At 41.0% G+C, this 24,149-nt stretch overlaps 1 protein-coding gene and 1 long non-coding RNA gene across 2 annotated transcripts in view; one reads left to right on the forward strand and one right to left on the reverse strand.

Annotated features, from left to right (window-relative positions):
• Window positions 1-256: 256 nt before the first annotated feature.
• On the reverse strand, window positions 257-6,718 carry LOC147757526 (uncharacterized). Its single transcript, XR_015319872.1, has 3 exons — window positions 6,251-6,718; window positions 3,480-3,563; window positions 257-623 (listed from the first exon to the last, which is right to left on the reverse strand). It is a non-coding gene; the product is annotated as an uncharacterized LOC147757526 (long non-coding RNA).
• Window positions 6,630-24,149, forward strand: part of LOC111245025 (5-hydroxytryptamine receptor 2A-like) — a 32,709-nt gene continuing 15,189 nt past the window's right edge. The window contains exon 1 of the mRNA XM_022792743.2: window positions 6,630-8,119. Within this exon, the coding sequence (XP_022648478.1) occupies window positions 7,660-8,119 (460 nt within the window). The 5' untranslated portion in view covers window positions 6,630-7,659. The remainder of the gene's footprint in view (window positions 8,120-24,149) is intronic.

Genomic DNA, 24,149 nt, shown 5'->3' on the forward strand with positions numbered 1-24,149 from the left:
CTCTGTTTCGGAATTAAGCGGTCACAGTTCCATCTGTAACCTTTCTATTTACGCGTACCATTCTCCTGTTAGTTGTCATTTTAAATCTGTGTATATTGTGATATCATCATGTGTCGTCTAGCTAGTACACGATCTTTTAACGTTCGAACCTGATTCTACCAATCTCCTAGAAGTAAATAAAAATAATTATTCAAAATAATCTCTATGAGGACCATCTTACTATATTAAGATGCTGGGCTAACAGGCCAGTGTAGAAAGACATTAGTATATTTTAAGACAAAGTTGTACTGGCGCTCATAATGGGGGTATCATCACATGCGAAGATGTTCCAGATTTAGCTGTTTTATGCTGGTAGATCTATGGCTTGAAAAACCTTTACCTGTGTTCGCCAATCTTCCATTCTTGTCATACATTCCAAAACTTTACTAACAAAATGATGTTGTCTATAGAGGCCAATGCTGAGCGGTTACCCAAAAATGACTATCCTGCCATCAGAACAGCTGGTTTCTGCGATGACTGAGTTGACGCCGCTTGTCAGCCAGCTGCTGGGGTATTTCAACGCAATTTAAATTTAACGCGCTTTTCTCCATTTCACAATTGTATGCTCGAAAGGATAATACCGCCTGGAAGCAAGAAGAAAATTTAGCTATGTACTTTAGCGTGATACACTTGCAAAATACATGAGACTGCCGAATATCGACCGAAATGACTGCTCTGAATCCACGCGTGTTCAGGAATTTATCGGTAAGTTCAATTTTGATTCAGAGTACCAGAGCATTGCTCTGCATTTAAGAATTAGAAAATTTTACCAACGAAACATATACAAGTCGAAAGTATAACTAATGACCAATCGAGAGGCACATTGTTTGACACATATTTTTTGTTAGAATTAATAAGAACGGATATGATTTCTGCTGACCCGTACAGGGGGGTTAAAACAAAGACGCTTTTGGATATAGTTATTGCAATAACCATTTGGAAAATGCCTTTTCAATATGGGCCTCTGATATGCGAAACAACAACGCTATAGTTATCACTACTACTCCAACACGCTCGGTTGAAGATTTGATGTTATCTTGTTAGTAACACTCCGTAATTATGTTAAAATTACGGTGCTGCGGCAATCCTCCGTCTGACTTTAGAAGCTGGTTTAATTTTATACCATCGTGTAGCAAGCAGTACGTGCGCTTGAACATTTTATGCTACTGGGAGTGAAAAAAAAACAGGGGGCTTTTGGGTAATATCAACATATCAAAATCCTAAACCCCTGATAATACGCTTTGCGCACATTCTCAATTGTATTAATATATGCGGATTAGCCTGTCTGAAACACTTGTTTGCTTTCCAAAGATTTGTGATCCGAAAGACGTTATATTGTATCACAATACTAAAAAACAGTTAAAAAAGTTGACAAACAGTTTAGTTGATTAAAAAAGTTGTAAAGATGAACAAGTTAAACACATTTTTATTCCGATTTGTTGCAACGTTTTCAGTGCAATTGAAGATTAATTTATGTTGTCTGGAAAGAAAACCAATAGTCGGTTCCTCTCCACAACGATGCACTGATTCATATGTCGTAGATTGGATCGTGTTTTTACAGAAAAATCTAATGCTTGTACTGCCTTAAGGTTTGCATTAACGAGATATACCTAGCCGTGGGGTTTATTTTCGTCACGAGTCAAAAAATTGTCAAACAGAGAAACTCGAAAGCGATCGACGGACTCACAAAAACAACAGCAGATCGAAGCTCTATTTGCGCGATTGAGTGCGGACAACTGTTTTAACGAATGAACAGAAAAAACCATTGAATTCGGCAGAAATTTCTTCGAAGGGGACCACAACGATTGAGACATGTCTTAGTGATTTAAAGTTAACTTATTGCTATTTTCTTCACCCAGCAACTTAGTGACGCTCATCATTACTCTTTCGCAGCACCGTAATCAGCATCCTGAGACAATCTGTATCAATACAGAGCCATGTAATCAATGTAGTTTATATGAACTTACGTTAAATTGGCGAACCTACACGAGGCTGGTGAAAGATGCTAAACTTGCATATGATATGATGAAATCATCTTATACACAGTTATGTCATGGTAAAAGGTATAGTTCCAGGGTAGAGATTCGCTTCGTTAAGTTCGGCGAGCAGTATGGCAAATTTTTTAAAACCAGCGCCTGCCAAAGCAAAGTTCGTGAGGTTGGGCCAAGGACCATATCTGTCAAGCGACCACAGCAAGTACGTATCCAGGTTGGAATCAGGCTGTGACGATAGAATCTATAATGTACGAAAAAGCGCGTTATCGTTTAGCAGTTTGTGCCTGTAAGCGGGAATTGTTGTCTGATACATCGTGGTGACGTCGATTGATGCAAAGGTGGTTTTGGAACAATGCTGTCCGTGAAACGTTGCGACTTAGAAGGCTGGATGATGTTAACAATGCATTGGTTCGCTTAGAGTCGTTGTTGATCTACTTTAGTGTGGAAGCCGACGACTCTTGCGCTATCAGACCCTCAAAACGAGGAGTTTCCCTTATATATGGACGCATACAGGGCAGTGCAATTTAGGCCGGCTCTTTCGAGTACTCAAGTTGACCCTTTCTGATTTTTCTTTCGACATTCTTAATTTTGTATTAACAATTATAATTATAATAATAATTAATTTCAACCGAACCTGCATTACCAGCTATGCCACTTCTTGGCCGCCGTCTATGTATGTGACCGGAACTACACGTGTATGTGTCACGGGATTGCGTGTCTCTCTCTACAATCGATTACTAAGCGGTGCAATTTCGGCGATTTGTTTTTCTTTTTTCTATGTTCGGCTGTTGTTGCCAACCGTGTGATACTGCGCATTCGTATGGACAAAGGTCCTGAGTGTATAATAGTGCGTGAATTTAACAATTTGCTATTGAGTGGCTCCTTAAACGCGACTATCAGAGGATGATATACTTATATTTTGGGCTACGATCAATTCAGCTCAAGGGATTTAGTACAACATAAATTACAATTTTTTAGAAGGCAGCTGCCGGCATTCGGCAATGCTGGAAACCCACCTTAAATTCACGATCTGGCATGTTCGTTCCTTGACGTCTCTAGACAAAGGTTATCTTCCATACAGTTATTATACGTAGCGATGACTGCTATACACCGTTACTTGATTTCGAGTCATCTTTTAACTTTTAAATTTTGGGGGAAATCGTGGTAGAAAATCAAATGTCCCTTCATGATCCAAAAAAGTTTGACGAAATTATAACAAAGTACCTACGTAACCTTTCGCGATTCAGTCAAAGATAAAAATCCACCAATGCGTAAAGCACTACCTTTCTCACCTGTGTGTATTTAAGCAAAAATCCAAAAGTTTGACACTAGGAAATTTTAAATCGACGTTCCCCTGCTAGAAAAAACAGAAACGATCCACACGGCCGCTGCTCCATGTAGCCTTATCTTTCCCTCTATATAAATGAATGAACTGCCCTGTCGTACCTTTCTCGTTGTCAGTTTCCGCGTGCGGCCAACGCATACGGGTACATGGTATCACCTCTTTATATACAGCCCGTCGACGTCCTTCTGTGAATATAATAGTTTTCAATTAATGACCTTCGACAAGAAGATTACGAATCGAACTAGAGCATCGATATCTCTATTGTAAGTAGAATGCAGAGAGAATTTAACAGAGAGTGATGTCTTGACAAGGTCTTTAGCACAACGGGTTTACTGGAGCGTACACAAGTACGATAGGTAGTTGATCTAAAAGGTACTTCAGGTTCCCGTAGGTCATTATCGTCGTGATACAGAGTGGGACAAGAAGTAACTAAGCCTAGTGGCTTGATTCAGGGATTTGGTCGTATTTTGGCGCAACTGTGCCTGAGGTCGAACGAAAGAAACAAAAGACAGCATGAGACAAGTCTTGAATAAAATGAATGGTGGTGCCCGACGAAAGCCAACGAGACCGCCGACTGTCTTCACCTCGTTTTGGCTGTCAAATCTGCTCTTGATATATATATATATATATATAGATATATATATATATATATATAACCTTTGTAAAAACTGAGCAACTAAAGGCCTACTTCAAAGAAACAAAATTCGGCAGTGTTAGAACCTACGGGAACGGCTTCATAATTTTATATTTACTCCAAATGTAAAATACACAGGTAAGCTTACAAACATCGACAAAGTAGTTTTCGAGATTAGAGACACATATATGTAAACTCTTGCTTCCCCCATACTGCAAGACGGAATAGACTTCAACTAACTAAGTCTCCTTAGTATTAGGAGACTTAGTTAGTCTCCTAACTACGTTAGGTATGTTTTTTTTTGATGTTTTTTTTTACTAGTATATGCCGCTACTTACGAAACGCACGCGGTCTACAAGGATATTCAGACTTATAGTTTTATTGACGGTACATGTCACACCCGCCAATAAAATTCGCTTCCATATTAATATAAAGCCAGTTTTCATTTTACTACTGATGAATTAGGCGCAACGATATAGAGAAATAACACTAAAACACATCATTTGATTAGTCTACCGTTCATAGGTGGAGAAGACAACCTTGGATTTTCCTAGATCCAACTATTGGATTTTTCTCTTTTCGAAAGAGCGTTCTGCACCGAGAAGCTGACATTTTCGAAAGGAAACTGAAGAATGGATTCACTGCTGCGGATTGCCTGCCACATAAGGCGAGCTCTACTTGTCGAACGTTCCCTTCTGGTTACGCGCTGCAATACTCCGAATTACGGTGCAGTGGTCCAGAACGCGTCCATCCCACCTGTTACCCCATCTCCTCAACTACTCTGGAGCGAACAAACATTTCTGCCCTCGAAAACATATGCCTTATATCAAGCGTACGCTGTGTGTCTCGCCATGGTTGAAGGCGGTCGCGAAGTCGGTTAGTTCGTTTTGAACATTGCCGTACTCGGCCGGTTCCTCATGAGGCTTTTCTAAACATCATGTGAAAGTGCAAGCAGACCGACTCTTTTTCGTATCGACTGCCGACAAGTACCGTAGTAACGGTACTGGGCCCTGGCACTGAAATCTGAAATACGCAAGTTTAAAGCTCGCTTACGTCTGTCGACTCGCACCCTAACCGTCTTCAACAAAATTCAACATTTTATTTTTAACAGACTACGACGTTCCATTGTGTTGTTGACTGTGGCCTCTGCTTATCGAGGCCGGTCTTCCGCAATCACTAGGCGATCCGCGCTGCTCGTCTGAAGGAAGCCCTAACGGAACGGGACAAAGAGCGTCAACTGCAGTTAATAACAGCGAACAGGAAGAGAAAACTAAATTCTTTTAGCCTAATTGGCTTCGCTTTCTTCGTAAATTTGCTTAGGAGAAATTTGTCTAGCTCATAATCATACGATGTGAAACGAATCACGCAAAACAGCACGAAATATAACGTAAAACGAATCGCTATTATAAAAGAAAAATACGCGAAACGGCGAGGTATACACAGCTGCTTTCGAATCGGTCATACGGGATAGCATTTCACATAGAGCAAGAAAAATAATAGAATTGCAAAAAGTCAACCTCTCAAGCCTGTTACGTAAATAGGATAATAAACGATTTTACAATACATGCATATAGTAGTTTGATGATTAATTGTGTTTGCAGTATAATCGAAAAGGTAAGGACGCAATATAAATCACTTCCCGTTTTTAGATGAAGTTATAGCCTGTTGCATCAGCATAAGAAAATTAAGATTGACGCAATTATAACTATTTTTTCCTTATAAAACAATAATTGACAAAATCAGTATTTTCAGGATAGCCTTACGTTTTTGGTGCCAGCTTTTCGAAAAAGGTGATTTCGAAAAGGCAACAATTAGTGTTGGGATACAATTGCTTGTTCTGAGCTATTCAATGGACCTAGCTGAAACTGTAAATCGATAGAGTGCCACCATATTCTAATAAGTTCAAAGGCAGAGATATTGTCTGGCAAGCTAAGTCGACGCTGAGGGGTTATCTTAATTATAATTTGATTTTTTAAAATCGAAAATGCTAATGGGATTTGTCGATGATTCGGGAAAATTCGCGTTCTCAATGAGGCAGCGGTGCCTTATATTAGGTATGGTAGGGTTACACAACTAATGAAAAGCTGCCAAAGTACTGCTTTCAAAATGTAAACAATAAATTAAAAGTTACTCAAGTTCCTTGACCCACTAAATAGCTCTGGACGACCTAACAATACATGTATTATCATAAATTAGTCCTAAACAGCGTACAACAGAACTACACGGATTTATTCTTACCCTACTAGTAGAGGTTAAATAGAAGGCACACCAATAGCGTCTTGTCATAAATGGAACAGCTTGTATCGATTCAGCTGGGGTTTGTAGAGTTTTATTGGATTAAAATAAAAACGATTCACTAAAGTATAACGTAGGGGTAGCAGTATGACGAAAGCCGACCACTGACATTTGATTTACTCGCTGAAAACAGGGGACCGAGGAGACAAAAGCTCGAAAGCATTTTTCGCGATTAGTTGCCCATCTGCGTCGACTGTCATCACCATGTTCGACACGGTTCAACAGTTGCAGTCGGAACTGTCCACGGCTTTGCGTTTTCCGTTTCTCCAAAGCCGCTATACCGCTGTATACTGCCGTACACAGGACTAAGGAGGCGGTCCTACAGGCCCAAGCCCTCCCTCGAGTCCTCTCCCGGTAGCTCGCATCCCTTTCCGCTGCACGTGGTCTCGTGTCTTTTTGCTGGTAACAGACGCTTTCCGGGTGCCACGTTCAACGATGCTCGTCCGAGACGCTATTCCTGCTGTAAAGCTACATAATAGAAAAAACACAGCGGAGCAAAACCTGGAAACAGCAATGTGAGTGCGACGTATAGTGAGATCGCTCTTATATCGAAATCAAAAGAACGTGTAACGGTGCCCCTGTATTGGGTAGTCGTGTCGAGTGATTTGTGTCTTAGCTGAACGTGTGTACCTCATACGTACATCAATGAAAGCCAGTTTCAATATGTCAATGTCTCTATGTAGATCTGTGAGAAGCTGGTAGAAGGGAGCTTTTGTGGCACATATGTACGACTGCTTCTGTTATCATCAGTGAGGTAGTGTGCTCATTGTGTATTTGTGCATTGCGTGTAGTTAGGAAATATCCAGATCGACATATTCATTTAAACCATGCGAGCATCAACGCCGCTTGGGCTGCAAGAATCCTAAAGATTATTACGAACGAAACACTGCGCCAATCCCTCGCTAAATGTGCTCCAAAACAAGATGTTCTAGTCTTGAACAACAACGTTAGCTACGATAGCAGTTATCTTCCAAGGAGGATCATTGAGAAAAAAATGTTCTTCAGTTTTCATCGTAATCCGATGATAATGATGCTAGCAGCAAAGGCCACAACAACAACAACAACAACAACAACAACAACAAGTCCACTGTTTGTTAGCAGCGTATGGAATAGTACTGGCTCACGACTCGCTGTGCGATCAGCTGGACAGTGTTTTCGCTATGCCTTGCTATTACTATTACCATTGGCCATCGTCAAACCTTGTCATCATCAGCCATCACCGGCGTTAACTCGTAACGAAGTTACTGGCTGTCCCTTTTCCAGCTATTCCACAGAGTTATCGCTTTCGTCATTTCCGCCGTTCATCGCGTCTGTGCTTCGCCGAATTTCTAACGCGTTTCGGCAGCGATGAGATGAGAGAAGGACCCTGGGTCCCATCATTATTCCCGCCCTCGGCGGTTCTGGTCTTCCCACCGTTGCGTGACACGATGGACGTCGTCACGTTGGTTACGGACCCTCCGCCATCGCTACGCCCTTCGCCAGGCACAGACGCCTGGTGCGATCTACTCATAGAATGGGAAGGCAACCTAACGAGGTTTCCCCTACCCATTACGAACGAACTGGTCGAAGCGTGCTTACTCAATGATCAGGTGTCGAAGGAGTACCTTGAACCACCGCAATATCACTGGCTAGCGTTGGTCTTGCTAGTGATCCCGTTGGCCGGCGTGCTCGGCAATAGTCTTGTCTGCATTGCCGTCTGGCAGGAACGACGCCTTCACAACGTCACCAATTTCTTTCTCGTCTCTTTAGCTCTTGCTGATCTGATGGTGTGCCTCGCGGTCATGCCCTTCGGAGTGCTCGAACTATTTTACGGTGAGTGTAGACAAACGAGGGATTCGTTAAGATTAATGATGGCTAAAACTGCATTTAGTCTTACGCTAAATGGCGGTCAGTCTTGACATAACGATATTTTGTGGTTATAAAGGAAAAAAGTATTCAGTTTGTATACGAAAACGATCTTCTTTCAGAGCTTCGCGAAAAATCGAGAATCGCCCCAGGCTCGAAGTTAGCTAATCTCGCGTAGGTCTATTTATATCTAATTAGACGGACTGTTACAAAATGATACGATATATTGACTCATCAATTTTTGCAAACTATGTCAGAGGCAATAGAACAATGACTGGTTGACATCCGTACGGCATACGAACCTGCAAGCATCTCGACAGGCTTAAGCTAGCTGCGTGGTGTCACCAAATAATAGATTTATCAAGCCAAGTAAATGGGTCCACTGAGAACCTCGACACTAAAATGACCCGAAACTTTTCAGCGTTCTGAGCTAAGCTAATAAATAAATGACTCTAGTTTGGTGTTCGGAACCGCTATGAGGCACTGAGTCGGGCGACGAGACCTAATCCAGGCAAATCTAATTCTGCGGAGGCAGAAAACACACATCTCTCTCTAATCGGTATGCAAGGACGGCACAGAAATATTATTAACAATAATTTCAATCTTGAAAGGTCGTCGTTCACATGTAGATAAAACAATGAATCTATAAAGGGCTTCACCATTTTCGATATATATACGTTGTATATATACCGAGTTCAATCAAACATATATGAATATATTTCTACATGTGCAAGGCATAGTCTATATAAACAGAATTAAACTTGACTTCCTCGTGTAGCTGAGCGTTCTAGTAAAACGGAGAAACAAAACACTCTTATTAGAGAAACTGTGTCAGCCACCGCAATTGGAGCAATTATCTATTATCATTTAATAACAATACGAATAGAAGTGTATACTATGACAAAATACAACTTGAGACTAAACATATGTTTATATATATACAAACACATATAACTATATACAAATATCTATATGTGAGAGGAAGCTGTATAAGCATAACCGGGATAACATGAAACCGTGTCAGTTACCGCAAAACCACCTTCGGAACGCCTAAGGCCATTTTAGATACTCATTGATTTATACCCGGCATTCAATAATGCATTCAGAAACATTTGAGCAGGCCTAGTAATTTACACGTCTAGCAACAGAGAGAAGTAGACATATCTTTTGAGTACCTGAATGAGGTATGATATCATTTAGTCCACAAGGTACGTAGATGATAATTTGGAAGATATGACCAATTCAATTGGCAGCCAAGTATTCCACAACGGTATTACCGTCACCAGAGGATTCCTTTACCCCTCACAAACGATTATGGTTTACCAATCGAGCTTTTTTTCTTGTAACTGCAAGCTAACTAGCAGGCCGAAGCAATGCTCTCACGAAGAGATATGTTTCAGACAGAATGTATCCAGTCAGCTAACAGCTTATTCACTCTGATCAATGCCAATCCATTTAGTGGCTGATTGGTATCCTGGAGATTATGAAACGAATACCAATGAAATAAAGGGTCAATTTGATGTTGTCAGGGGGCAGTGAAGCACAGTGAAAGGCTTCAGCTACGGGTCATCGGTAAAGCTGCCATCTCTTCGGGCTCAGCCAGTGAGGAGAATTCATGTGACAGAGTTGTGATTGATGATGATACCATTATTTTCGTGCTTTCGGTGATCCAAGCAGCAGTGATTCGGTGGGACAAGTTGGGTTTGCTGGCTGTATCAAGGTATTATCGAGAATAATATTAACAAACGATTGTAGCTTCGTCGTCTTCTATAATAAATAGTAGTATTCAACGCTTCATGACCTGCTGACTGCTACCAACGGGGTTCGGCCTCCTCCGATATATGTGCCATATAACAAAAGAGGCTCTGAAATACAATTTTGTAATTGTTATGTAGGCTCCCGTTGAAGATACTTGCAGCTCTCGTATGAGACGAACGCCTTGTTATGCAATCAATTGAATTAATGTTGATAGCTATATGTTAGTTATATGTAGCTCAATGGACATCAAAGCTAGTTACCTACATTGCGATGTCTAATCTTGATCGCATCGACTCGGCTGACCTAACGTCGTGAAGATAAGTCCTTTACACCTTATAATGTTTTTTTATTACATTTTTTTTATACGTAATATAATCACATTTTGATAGCACCACCCGGATAACCTGAACAATGCTATACATCATAGCCGCAGTTGCTATACCTATCGAAATGCTGATAGTTTGGTCGTCATCGGCACGTATCACAGAGATACCTGATTTAGGGTCTGAGCTCCATATGAGCACGCGATTGGCATCGACTGGTTTCTAATTATTATAATTTGCCGTTGAACTCAGGGACGATAGCAGTGCGTGAAAATACATTAAGACATTTGTACCGGCGCCACGTAAACGGACGTCAACACGTATACGTTTAGCAAGCAGACCTCTTTTATCAGTTGTGCTAGGTATTGCAATACTACTAAGCATTTGACATCGCACAACTTTTAGGGCTCTAGATCCACTTTCCACTAACTTTAGGTAGCTAGCTTGTCGATTACGTGAAATTTAATCATTTTTGTTTACCGAGCATCATTGAAAAGGTCATTGAACATTTACTTCCTTATCGTTGTAAAATATTAGTTGTGAAGAATATCAGAAAGGTAACTTGCCACTTGAACTAAAGTTTTCAGTATCTAACTATAAGTTTATAGAAAGCACATGAACGAGTAATACGTACTGCCGCGTAACGCTACTGATACGAATTCATTTACTGGTGAATTGCTTACTGTGACGTTGTCGGCTTTGAGTTCATACAGGCCCTGTGCCGAAATACCGTCCAGTAAGCCTGTTTCCAGGACATCTCAAACCTGACCGACTTCTGTTTTCTAGGTGCTCCGAGTCGATGTGCTAAAAAACGTCGGTCATCATCAAGCACTGAGGTCCTCATAATGATCAGTAAAAACCTTGTCTCATATTTTTTCCCCACAGTCTGTTCCTCGATCCATTCAAACAGTCTAAATGATCTTATTTACCAATAAGGCATCATACACTAGGTATGACCAAGTTACAAATTCGAGCAACAACGGGATACGACGATCATTCATTTTCTGAATTGTCTTCACGACACACGTACGCGTGACTAGATTGTGGTTTTCTGATCCGCGTGATCTAGGGCTGTGTTAAAAAAAAAATAATAATTAGCATAATTAGAACGCAGTTACGTGTATCTACGATATGTACGATACAAAGATGTATCAACATGTCTCGAAATTACCTCGGAACGTCTCAGATTAGATTCGAGCCTGTAGTGCTGCCCAAAACACTTTCATTTAGAGCGCGAATCGAAGTGCTACATCCAAATTTATGGGTGCTCGGGTAGGAATCAGCATGAATGAAGTTCCATATTAATGAACTTGCCGCTTGCAACCGCGCTTGGTCTCCGCCGTCTATCCTGCCGGACCCTATCTTCGCTGTGGACGTAAATCGAAGATAGCGCCCTTTGAGCGTGCATAGGTATATCGCTCGTGGAAAAAATCGACTGTGCGATACTTGACTTTACTCTTAACTGATGAAATGCCCTACTTGATGGCGTGACGTAAATTGTTATTATTATTCATTGGCTGTTTGTGGTTGCAGTAAGATATTTGCGTGGGCGCGACAAAACGTTGGCTCCAAAAATTTTCCCTAACCCTTTGATTAGTATTAAGCTAGGATCGAAATTTATTAGGCATGCCCCTCATTTTTTAACCCTTTCTTTCTCTCTCTCCCCCTTTTGTTCTCTCACCTGACGATAAATTTACGCGGTAAAATCTGTACGAATCCTCTTCTTCTGAAAGTGAAAACGCGCATCTGCGCGCTCCGATTCGGTTGGGAACGAAGTCTTTTTATAGTGAACGCCTTTACTCATTCACTGCACGGCCGATTGAGTCGATTATGGGTCTACAAGTTCGTTGGCCCATTGGGAATTTTGAGTAGTTGGTATCTAATCACCGGAGTAAGAACATCGGCAAACAGACTTCTAACCATAGCAAATAGTCGGCGGGTGAAGAAGCAGGCGTTCGATAGCGCGATCATTCAAACTTTAGAAGCAGAATTAATTCTCTGGAGAAATTGCCGGCTGATGCCATATCTTTGATGAAATCTTTTTTCTCTGTCCGTTCATTTTGTTGGAGGAGGTTTCTTTCTAAGCGCCGCTGTAACCGCCGCCGTGCAAAACGTGAACTCGTCCCAATGAATCTTTTTAATAAGATTCTCTCCGAAGCTTGCTTTCCCCCAGAGCCTCATCCATTAAATCTCAATTAGTTCGATGCTTTCCGTTTCCCCCGTTGTTCGCTAAAGGGCTGCAGCCCTGTCTGATTAGTTTCAGGCACTGTCGTGTATTTGGGGCTTCTTAACATTGTCTTTGGACACATCGCCCCTGACCACGCAGTGATCCCTGTATCCCGCGCTGTTCTGCTCTTCCCACCGCCCTTTAAGGCGAAGGGGATCAAAGTGATTTTATTCGCCTGGAAAGTCATTCCACGTTTTTTTACGACGTTATCGCAGAATTTAAAGCAAACAGTTAACGCCGCGTTAATGTGGCAGCGATGTCGACTTTTCGATAACCAGACTTACGGAGCATGGCCCGCTGGCACCCGCCAACCATTCTACCGGCCATCCATGAGGATACCGCCGTGAAGATAGCATTGAAATTAATGTATATATATATATATATACTGTCTCAACAAAACCAGCACCCATCGGCTATCTTGCGAAATAAAAGCAGCTTCCGGCATTAGGAGATGAAGGTTTGAGAAAATCTGGAGGTGGCACAGCGCAGCCACAATGCTAGAACGTTCAACTGGTAAGCCGGCATACCGGTGATAGAAAGGTAACCCGCAGTGGATGGATGGCCTGTTGTCGGGAACGTAGCTGAAAAACTGCAGGACTATTAGAAAATCGTCCTGACCGACTGCTTCTTCTATGGCTAAGTCCTGCTGTTCTACCGTGTTACAGGACACCGGTATAATGACAGATGTACAACACAAAGCAAATAGCTAACTTATCATAAAAGCATCGCCTTATTTTTAATCTTTCATGACCTCGATAAAGGTCAAGTTTGTTAAAAGTGAAATGCAGTACGGGCTACAAAACGATATAGTGTTTTGGTCAGCTATAAGTGGATTTCGTAGGTTCTATGAAATTAGTTGACGACGATATTTTCTCTGTACATTAATGTGTGTTCTAGAGAAAAAATTAAAACTAAATATAAAACGACATGAGAAACCCATGTGATTGGTGAATTTTTGGGCGTGAAGAGATCCAGCTTACAAAAAAACGTCGTTTACAGGTTAGTAATTGTAGAAAAGGGATAAAATTTTGACGCGTACCCAAGGCTCATAAAAAAAATACGGTGGAAGCCTTAACATGTGCGAGAGGCTCAAATAAACAGTGGAAAACGACAAGTTAAGAGTATATTTCGTTTTCATTTCCTGATAGTGTGATGTTGAAAAATATCTGTCAAAGCGTTATCCGACGAAGATTTTGACAACTATAAAATAGAAACGTATAATCTTGATGCGGCGGATAGCAGTAGCAGTAATTGTGTTGAAAAAAAAATCGCTCGAGCCTACAACTGGACCAACCCTATTTAACGAAACAGCTTGATAGTCACGCATTTATTTATCAAACCCAAACTAAGGGCATAGATTTCTTACTTCGTGCTGGGAGCCACCGGTTATATAGGGAAATGCTTAACGGCTTAAGTACTCGACGCGAAGATTCAAAATATTGATTAAAATAATGCGGTGTCAAATATTACCCTCTGATATGTTTACCAATAGCTCGAATAACATTGGACAGTGCCTTGACCGTTAGGAATAGTTGGGATACGTTTATGGGAAGTGCATAAACATGCGACATAGTGGGAATCTCTAAGGACGTATCTAATGCCAAAGGTTCATTAACTTCATCAATAAAATAATTCATTAAATATTTTCTAGGTAGTAATAAAGGCATGTATATATAGTATTTATTGCCACACAATTCAAAGTTGAAACCCTACTTCTATTTGCGTCCAATAAAAGCTACAATCCTCTAACCTTAAGAAAAAACGCACTATGATGTATAATACTAGCGTTCGTTTGAATGTTTCCGGTTCGATTCGAACAAACGTTGCGACCTTAAAATATAATGAATGCCAGAAGCAAGTCGATAACTTGAGCCTGAGCGTTAGGGTAGCATTAGGGGTACGAGAACCGACCTTTATTTGACGTTCCATCACGCCACAGCAGTATCTTTTCGGTTACCATGTGTTGAAAGCCGAAAACGCCTTACACGTCTCAGTCATAGTCACAATCAAGTAAAAAAGACATGTTTAAAAACTTATATCAAAGCCTGGTCCCTATTGAATAGTTACGCGAGCTCAACTTCGTATTGCTTTTGTTAATATCAACTTGACAGTTGCAACAATAGTTAGTAGTTTGAAGTACTTGTCTAGACGATAACTTGAAGCGCGTATAGGAGTGACGGATCTCCGCACCAAAATTGACGACAATGAGATACATAATCCCGAACGATGGCGGTTGAGCTTTGCTACGTATCGAGCTGCTTTTTATATATATGCAGGTATAATAGTCTTCTAGCCATTGTATATTATGTACGTTAATAAAAGTCTTCTCTTAGTTTCATTACAGTACGAGAACGAAACACTATGGATTAGCGAAAGAAAGGACGGCAAGTCAAGATAACGTCTTGCCTAGACGGGACCTGCTTGTTTTACGACACTGATTAAATAAATAGCTTTTATTTACCGCTTCCCTGCTACCTGTATGCAGGCAAATGCAAAACGAACGTAGCCCAAGCAGTTTTATGCATACGGCTCGTAGCTCCTACAAAGAGTAAGGCTCTACCTGAAAAAGCAGATCGAGTCTTGGATAAACCAAGTCTGAATTGTCGCGCTGCCGTGACGGACTTACATTAGGCTATTTACATGGGCAAACATAAGCCCCACTGGGTCGGTACGGCGGCGCAGTGAAGAATCTCAAATGGTGTATAACTTTACAAAAACAAAAAATATTCGTCCTTTGAGCTTGACGGGCAACTGAAAAAAGACGGGATAAATGAAAAGTCTACAGGCGGCTGACTATGTCAGTTGATTAAATAAGTGTTCATACTAACTTTTAAACTTCCAAATGTCCAAGGTCTGACAACAGGCGAGACGAATATAATAGCGCCATTTACTAATTCTATCATATATTACTTCAATGCGCTAACACTATACATGCATAGCTACGAATTTTTAAATATAATTACAGTATAATTTTACACAGCAGTACAAATCAGTACTCGCCTGAAGATTATCAGTTTCAGATAAGAAAGAAAAAAACGAAAGCACTGTCATAGGATATTATAGATAAGCAATAGTGGTAAATACAGTATAATTATCCTTAGTAACGACAAGTACAAGAGTAAGTCCTATGGCTAAATTACTTGTTTTTGACTTTTGCCATTGTCGATAAACTGCGGGATAAAGTGCGGGAACTAGTTGTTTTTCTTGGCATAACTCGTATATTGTGACTCATTTATATGCTAGGTTCCTAAAAAAAGACAGACGCCATTTCAGCCTTACGTAAATGTTGTTTACTGTTGAATGAGCTCCGCATCGTCATCTGGGCTGTACAGTAAACAAAGGCAGAAGCGTCTCTGTCGTCGCCCCAAACATGATGCCAAAGATATTCCATGCCCACTATTGGGTTACGTGGGCTTTTACGCTAGGGCGAGAACACAAACGCGACCGACATCGCCTACGAACGTCGCGGCGTTATCATAGCCGCACGTTTAATAGAAGAACGTCTACGATACCATACTCTGTGTAACGTACCAACGTAAGGGTTGGTGCCATGCATCGTCGTAGTTGCTAGCCGAATCTTGGTGGAGCTTTGTAGCTAAATATATCCTCCCGCTTTCGGCTCTTCTTGTCGCTTCTATATAGCGGTTGATCGATCTGCGGGCTCGGATCTGCAGATTCCGCGCAACATTATGCAAGCGCTGGATAGCTTTCCATCTTTCCAACATGAATTTCATACCGTGTGGTTCATATCAATGGAGTTCAGTCGCTGCTCGCCAATTGACCGTCTCTCTCAATCTATGCTCTGTCAGACGCCAACGTTTTAGAGCCAGCTTGCGTTCAAAAAAGTTTACTGTTGCGGTCTTCTCTGTCTAGACCCAACAGGAGACGCGAACTGATTCACGGCCATGCAAACGGCGCTGGCGGAAAATAGGGCTACTTACTAAATATTAGCTTATATATTATATAAGCGTAAAACTAGTGAGCCAAAATAATATTGGTTCACAGGCAGTACAAGTAATCGGTAAATTGGGGTGATGAGGTTATGGGGCTTGCTTTGTACTTAGGTTTCGGGAACGAAAATGCCAACAAGAGCCTAAAACTTTGCTGGGTTGCTTGCATGTGCGATGCCATTGGTGGCTTAGAAATCGTGGTAGGCACACGCTGGATTCGTGTTGCTGATGTCAAATGCAAAGGGATCTCGGCTGACTGTTCGATCATGTATGTAGCCGTGAAAGAAGTAGCAAAAAACTAGCAAAAAAACAAAGCTGAATGTGCGATTTCCCAGGAAAGAGCGAGGTTTGGGCTAACCTAATTGGGAGGTCACGTTTACCGACGTTCCACAGTACTAGTGACCGTGTACGTGTTATTGGTACGACTTTTAGATCAACGACTACAACTAGTATAACAATGGCAGCAGCTACTGTTACAACCTCCACGTTGTTACAGAGCAACGCCGAAGCTTCGCGCAGTATTAGGGTCAACGATAAACGAACGTCCTAGTAGGACTTGATTAAATCGGTGGAAGACAAAAATTTGTTCGACAAGAAGCCTATTTTTGTTCGACCATTTTTTTTTTCGGCATGGTATTTGATAAGTAGCGTGGGCCTGAGTGCTGCCAGATGAAACTAACCGTATCTGGACATCGGAGTGTAACTACAAAATCTGCGTTGTCGCTTCAGTGAGGTTGAAGGTTTGCCTGCGAAGTCCTATTTGCTGATAACACTAGCTACATCAGGTAGCTGTTACATTGCTATTGGGCTATGGCATCCAAATATATATGTGAAGAAGTTCTAGAATGTTTTTGATCTTTGTAACAGAGCAGTTCCCATAATAGACATTTCAACTAAACAAAGAGAGCCTATATGTATATTGTCGGGAACTCGTATGCAAAGCTCCATCAAGAAAGATATCTTCTTAACTTGAAAAATACGATATGGCAAAGGGCATTTTAGAGACCTCAAGTACGGTGACGATTGGCAGGATAAAGCCGAGCCTTTGCCCAGATGTGTACACTATTTTAAACCGTTTTATCGCAACCTTGTAGGATGCTTAATCAATCAATTTCATGTTAACATCAACAATTAACTGCATCTAGGGTTAAGATTAAGAGGTACAAAGATCCATTATACAATGTTTCATTCAACATAAAAATCTCAGGGATGAAAATAGGTATGTGCAGACGCATTTGGACGTCATGACTACGTTCTATTGCATACACTTGCTGGGCTAGTAAATTGTAAACCGGAATGACCAATGAACAAATCTGTGGGAACATACCCAGCCGCACGACAAGAAACACAGTGCAAGCTAGACCACGAACGTAGGCAGATGAACTCAATCCGCCCCGCTGTTACATTTATTATCATTATTAACAAAAATAGTAATAATAATCTTGCCATGATACATACAACTGAGTCATTTCTAATACAGAGCGTCACAGTCAAGCGCACCCCCACTGGCCAACAATAACAATGTCATATTATGGGAAGAGTAGAAACTAATCGGCCGCTTTTTTCGTGCTTCTCTAACTATTCATTCAAACGCTGCCAAGACGCGGTACTCCGGTCCAAATGACCAAAACATTGAACTTAACTAATTAACTTATATTCGAGGTGCACTTACGTGCCCTTAGCAAATGGCTTATAGTCAGCTGAAAAACAATATTACGTATTACGCAGTTCTATCAGTGTGTGAATTGTTATCGTACTGTATTAGAGTCTTGAACGCAACCTTCGCATCGGTGACCCAACGTTCGTCCTTTGTCCAGTCTATCTTTCCCGGACGACTGTCAAGCGGATTGGGCCTATTTAAACGTACGCAAAAGGGTGTTTCTCGTATTTGACATTGGTCTACGTTTTGCTTGTTTGATCTCGTTTCTCTGGCTTTTTTCTTTTTGTTCCTTCATGTCAGATGTTAAGTCTTAGGCCCGGTCTTGAGCCGTTATTTTGCCTCGCTGATAACGGCTTGAGATAGCTCGACATAATAAATGGTCGAACGTTATCGATTTGTGGAAGCGTTATTTGATTGTCGCCTTAGTTTTTGCTGTTTTTTTTTTTTTTCAATTCTCCTTACCCAATGTATCCAGTCAAGAAAATGGCCATAGTTCTCCATAGACGGACAATTCTATTTACGGCACTTCCTATCCTCGTAGACACTTCTATCGTAGCTAGACTGATAACTGGAATTGGATCAGATTCAGACACTTTGACTAGTCCCTCTTTGGCATCAGCTTTGCTCTACGTTTGCTTGTTTTTTTTCTAAATTTTTAAATTTACCTTCTTTTTTCTAGAACACAAATCGGCGCTGGCCAGCGTTAGCTGGTCAAATTGTTTTCCTAGTCATTTCATAAATTTGTGATATATATATATATATATATATATATATATATATATATATATATATATATATATATATATTCAACTTCCGCTTGCTTTGAGAGTGTTCATATTATAAGTTTGTTCACACGCTTGTCAATACATGCATCCTATAGCTTGCATATCCTGTGCATATGCCCATGAAGCAGAAAATTTCACGGTTGTTTCCCCTATGAGCTGGCGTTTACCGTAGTCACTTTTGTCGAAAGACGAAACAAGTGTGACTTATCAAGCCATTGTATATTGATACTTAATTCTAGCTGAAGGGACTACAAGGGTCGGACTAAGCGGGCTGTCGATCGAATCTGTAGTATAGAATTTACATTCGGTGTATTTGGCGATGTACTGTGCGTTCCTGTTTACATCACGTACAGTATGTAGGAGCACGTAGAGTATGAGAAAATTTCTTATACGATCCCTTCACTGCGTTCTAAATTTTTCAACATCAGCTTAAAGCCATCTTACTTCTATATGCTTTCCGCCCTGCTCAGCTGTCGAAGCATGATACCCGTTACTTTGCATCGAGTATTGGCGATTCACTACAAGTGTGCTTATGCCTTTTACTAAGACCATAACAAGCGCAGTGTCTTACAACAGTCTCGATCTCACCCAACCCAGCGCCCACGCCCAAAAGAAACTAAAAAGTAACTGATTGTGAAAAAAACACTTTAAAAACAGAGAACAGAGACAATATAGTCTTGATAAATACCAGTTAAAAACTTTCTTCTAGCTTGCGCCTACACACTTGATATTTAAAATGAACTTCTTTTGTGCGATAGACGGGTCGAATAATAAGTATCTATTTTAAAATCAGATTCCGAATAAAATCGGAACGATGGTGTTTCCTTTATCAACGTGTGGTGATTATTGAACGCAGGACAGAAGAGCGCTGTATTTTGGCTGACTTAATTATTATCTGATTGGCACAGATTGCGCAAAACGATCCACGAGATAAGGTAGCATAAAAACAACAACTTTTCGGTGCAACAGTTTCTATAAGTTGCCTAAGTTGACTAGATTCGTTCGTGTATGAAAAGAATTGAGACAATAATGAATCGAAGGTCTCCTACGCCTCAGAACATTTTCGACAAACGTTACTTCGGCGAACCTGTCACATCCGTATGACGACGTTTGTTCGACCCTGCTCAGCATGAACTGAGCATGCATACGACCTAGTAGAGGCGAACTCTGAAAATAACATTCGGATTCAGTTAGTTTATCCACGAAAGAACCCAGCCACATCCTAGATTAGTTACGTTTCCTGTTATATACGAAGTGCGAAAAGTTCTCAGACGGTCGGGGGTCGGAATCATTAGGACTTTGCTTTCCGGTGAGGCGATACGAGGAAAGTGTACGCCCACGCTACCCAAAATAATAGATATCGACATGGCCAGTTGTAATGGGACTGCTATTGAACTACGGCGCTTCTTCGAGCCCGGTTTAAATGCATGGTAAGCAGGACCACACGGACCAATAAAATGCTAATGTAAAAATATCCTACTTCGTCTTGTACCGCCGACATTGAGGAACTTCGAACGTATCCGTACAGCCTGTACGTATAAGTGAACCTTTCTTATGTGTCTGCTATCGACCTAGTGATGAATGTCTCTACGTGTGTGAGCCGATTTTAATATCCTGTCGACTTACTCGCGAATGAAGATCCAATATGTCAAGTCCATACCCTATGTTCAGTGCCTGCCTCCTCGGATGGTCCTCTTTAAACGCACTCTTCTACTGCTATAATACGTGCCATTTGCCAAAAGTCCCGCAAGATAGTTGGCACACTGCATTGGCTTCAATGGACATCACCGTTGTGAGAAATAATCGAGTTTGACAATGTTGTTCATAACTAACGGCAATCTAAACATTTTGTTATGGCTTCTGGAGGGATATGATATCTGTGGAAATTATTGTGTTTATTACTATAGTATACTTGAATTTACCAGCCGCTCGATAATCTCGTTGATTTCGTCATTTGGCCTGTGTCCTATTTCTGCCTAAAGAACCTATGTTAAGAGCTATTTCACAATGGAAAAATGCATTCGTTATCTACGTTTTTGAACCAGTCGCGCGGATACGATTGTTAGATATGGATCAGATGAAATTCTGATGGCAGGTTTGGCCGCAGACAATTATGTAGTAATTCTAACAGCCAAATTGATGTTGACTCGAACTTCACAATGGAGCTTGATTATCCAATCTTCTGTTTTTTTGCATGTATTGCGTCGTGCTTTAGATTCATATTTACATACCCGACAAGGGTTCCAATCGCAAAGGGATTGCGTTATACGGATTACAGTTCTATTTAGAAGATACGAGAAACACGACAGCCAGCTAAAGCAGGTCGATCTGTGGTTTTTGTATAGAAGAAAAATTGAAGAGAGCTTCTAATTTGATCACTTTGGCCTTTCGTGGTGAATCCAGCCAGGACAACCTCCAAAATGCATCGATTCGTTTTGTCTCTCCTGCCGAAGCGGTAGTAGCGGTCTAAGTCCGACCTTCACGCGAACATATGCGGCACTTCGTTTACTTTGTCGGTCACGCTGTATGTATATAAAATGGTGCTACATAAATATTTCCGTCGTGCCATTACATAGAAAGCTAATCTACGGCCTATTGGCAGGTCGTTCTTTAACAAATGGCTAATCCATTTTTTGATAAAGCTATAAAGCAAATCAAATAAATTAAGGTATGTTTTTCATCTTGAGCAATTTAATCGGCAACGGATTACGAGAATACAAGATAGTTAGAAATAATTTCTCTTTCTATATCCGTATTTGACGAAAGCTTGTCGCCTACGACAATACTCTTATAGCATTGTTATCTATGTTGGACCCTTTTAACTGACGCACAATGCAACAAGTAAATGTATTGCCTTATAAGTGTAGTTGCGCCCGAGCGATAGAATCCCTAAAGTCAGCAAAAGTGCAGCTACTGAAACGACGTCAGCTTTCTCCGTACCCCGCAACGCCGTTCTGGCTTCAGCTGTGGTCTATCGATTCCTTCGGCAGTCCGATTCTATTTACGAGTGTGAATATGTACGGAGCCAAAGAAGATGCCCTCGAAAATTCGTCGGCTTTTGCGGCCCTATCCGCCGGGACTGAAGGCTTGTATTCGCGGTTAGACTTTTTTTCGTCTGGAAAAATCAGGACCCCTTCCCCAAATGGTTGCTAGTCCTGCATTTCTCACGTGAGAAGAATACGTTCAAGGTAAAGAAAATCGTTTCACTCCATTCTCGCTAGTATCCTTTAGCGTCCTAAGATGCGGCAGCAGTAGCGATCTGACGTCCTGATCATTGTCATCAGCGAACTTTGTCAAACCACCACCGTCAGCAACTCGTAAAGTAGGACCATTGAAATTGGATGGGAATAGAAGATGGGAACGTCTAAAGGAAGATGCTGCGTTTGCTAGGTGGCATCGATAGATGGACAGTTGTGTCAGGCCCTGGAAATGACTAACGCTGGAGCTATTGTAGACAAAGAGACAAGACTTGATAATAGAGAAAAAAAAAACAACGTTATTTATAGATTTGTGTTACTGTGCAGTTCAGTAGAACTTCTTCTGAACCATAAATGTTGTTACATAACGTCCCGTGCAAAAGACAAGTCCTCTCTTTTCGCCCCACCTAAGGTTGAAGTTAGTGATCCAACGAAAACCCACAAATGGCTTCGAGTCTTCGCATATTACAGGCTAGTGAGGTCAAGGGTTTTTTACAGTACAATGATATTCAGCCGTTCGTTTAGATCGTACCTCTAGGTAAAGTGGATGCTTTAACTCCAACGTTTGTCTGAACGAAAGTAACGTATTGTTGATATTTGCATGGAAAACGCAGCAGAAGTTGGCGCGCCATGCAGAAATAAGTAAGGTAAGGCATCCTCGCAAGAAACAATATAGCACTACGTATGGAAAACATTTAGAGGCCACGCAGCAACTCCATACGACGTAGATCAAATAACAGCAGCTGAACATCAGATTGCAACACGATCATCATGACACATATATATATATACGCATTTCAACTAGACATCTTTCATGGAAATCATTACATAATAAGGTACGGTAAATAGAGACGCAAGATGTGGTACTTGCGTAGGTGCAAGCCGCGTCTGTCGCGGAGTCGGTGTTTTTCAACGCTGCACACGTTCTGCAAGCGATATATTATTTCACTGCCCGTACCATCTAGACTAATCGCTTGTAGACAATATGATGGCCATAACGTCCACACGAATATATAGGAACTTGTAGAATCAAAATAATTGCTGACATCGTTTAATAAATGATTCAATACTTATTAAGCTTGCCATACATTTTGCGTATTACCTTCTGTTGCATGGAACCTTAACTCAAACTCGCGAAGCAGCGTTCTGCAGACGATGTCAAAAATCCTTGCACCAAAGGATTGTGTAACATGTATCATAATGGTAATAACATTTCAGCCTTTGCATGCTTCCAGTTTAAAATCAAATCGAGAGGACAGTGGCTGTGGGACATCCCGACCTGTTTCCTGCTAAAAAAAAAATATTTATTGAATACTAATCAAAGAAGCAATGCAACGGACATAATTGCAAGTGTAAGCCTTGGGTCTAACCAGGTTGTTGTTCTGTGGCTCGTACGCCTTTACCATCGTTAAGGGATTGCGATCCGCCCTTTATGCTCGTCAGGAACGATGGTCCTAGCATTGCTGTAGATCTATTTAAATTGATCTGTGCGCCGTACCTGAATGAACGTGTCAGGCAGGCCACAACCACGCCGTATGGATATTTCAAACGCTCTCCGCGTTGCATTTGTTAAAAGCAAATTGCTTGTAGCGAGCATGGCGAGCTAGACACGGGTAAATATGAAACTATAATTAACAAATTGATCGCATTTCTCTGAGTATCCTTGTCGAACATAATTTAACCTTCATGTAATAATAGTATAATTATAACAAACATTGTATATATACTATGTTTTCGAGAATATAATAGCATATTTTGGAAATTTAGTAAAAAAAAAATCACCCCAAGGGAGCGAGAGAGAAAACGTAAGCAAGCTTAGGAATCATGAATGTACTTTTATGAGAACGGCTACCGCAGAGGCTGCTATTAAGGCGAGGTTGCCGAAGCTCACCTGAAAAATAGAGTTCAGCTCTGGTCAGAGTTCTATCATAAAGAAAATACATTATCTGTATAGCTTTTTTTAGCTAAAAGTGGGTCTGGACCAGTTTGCAGAAACAATTTTCATTTGTATTAAAATCAGTCGCATATTTCAAGCTATTATTCGGGACATTTGATCACACGACAATACTTGTAGTATAAAATACAATAGCACATTGA

Source organism: Varroa destructor, unplaced genomic scaffold (assembly GCF_002443255.2).
Source record: "Varroa destructor unplaced genomic scaffold, Vdes_3.0 BEIS01000002.1, whole genome shotgun sequence".
Classification (NCBI taxonomy): domain Eukaryota; kingdom Metazoa; phylum Arthropoda; class Arachnida; order Mesostigmata; family Varroidae; genus Varroa; species Varroa destructor.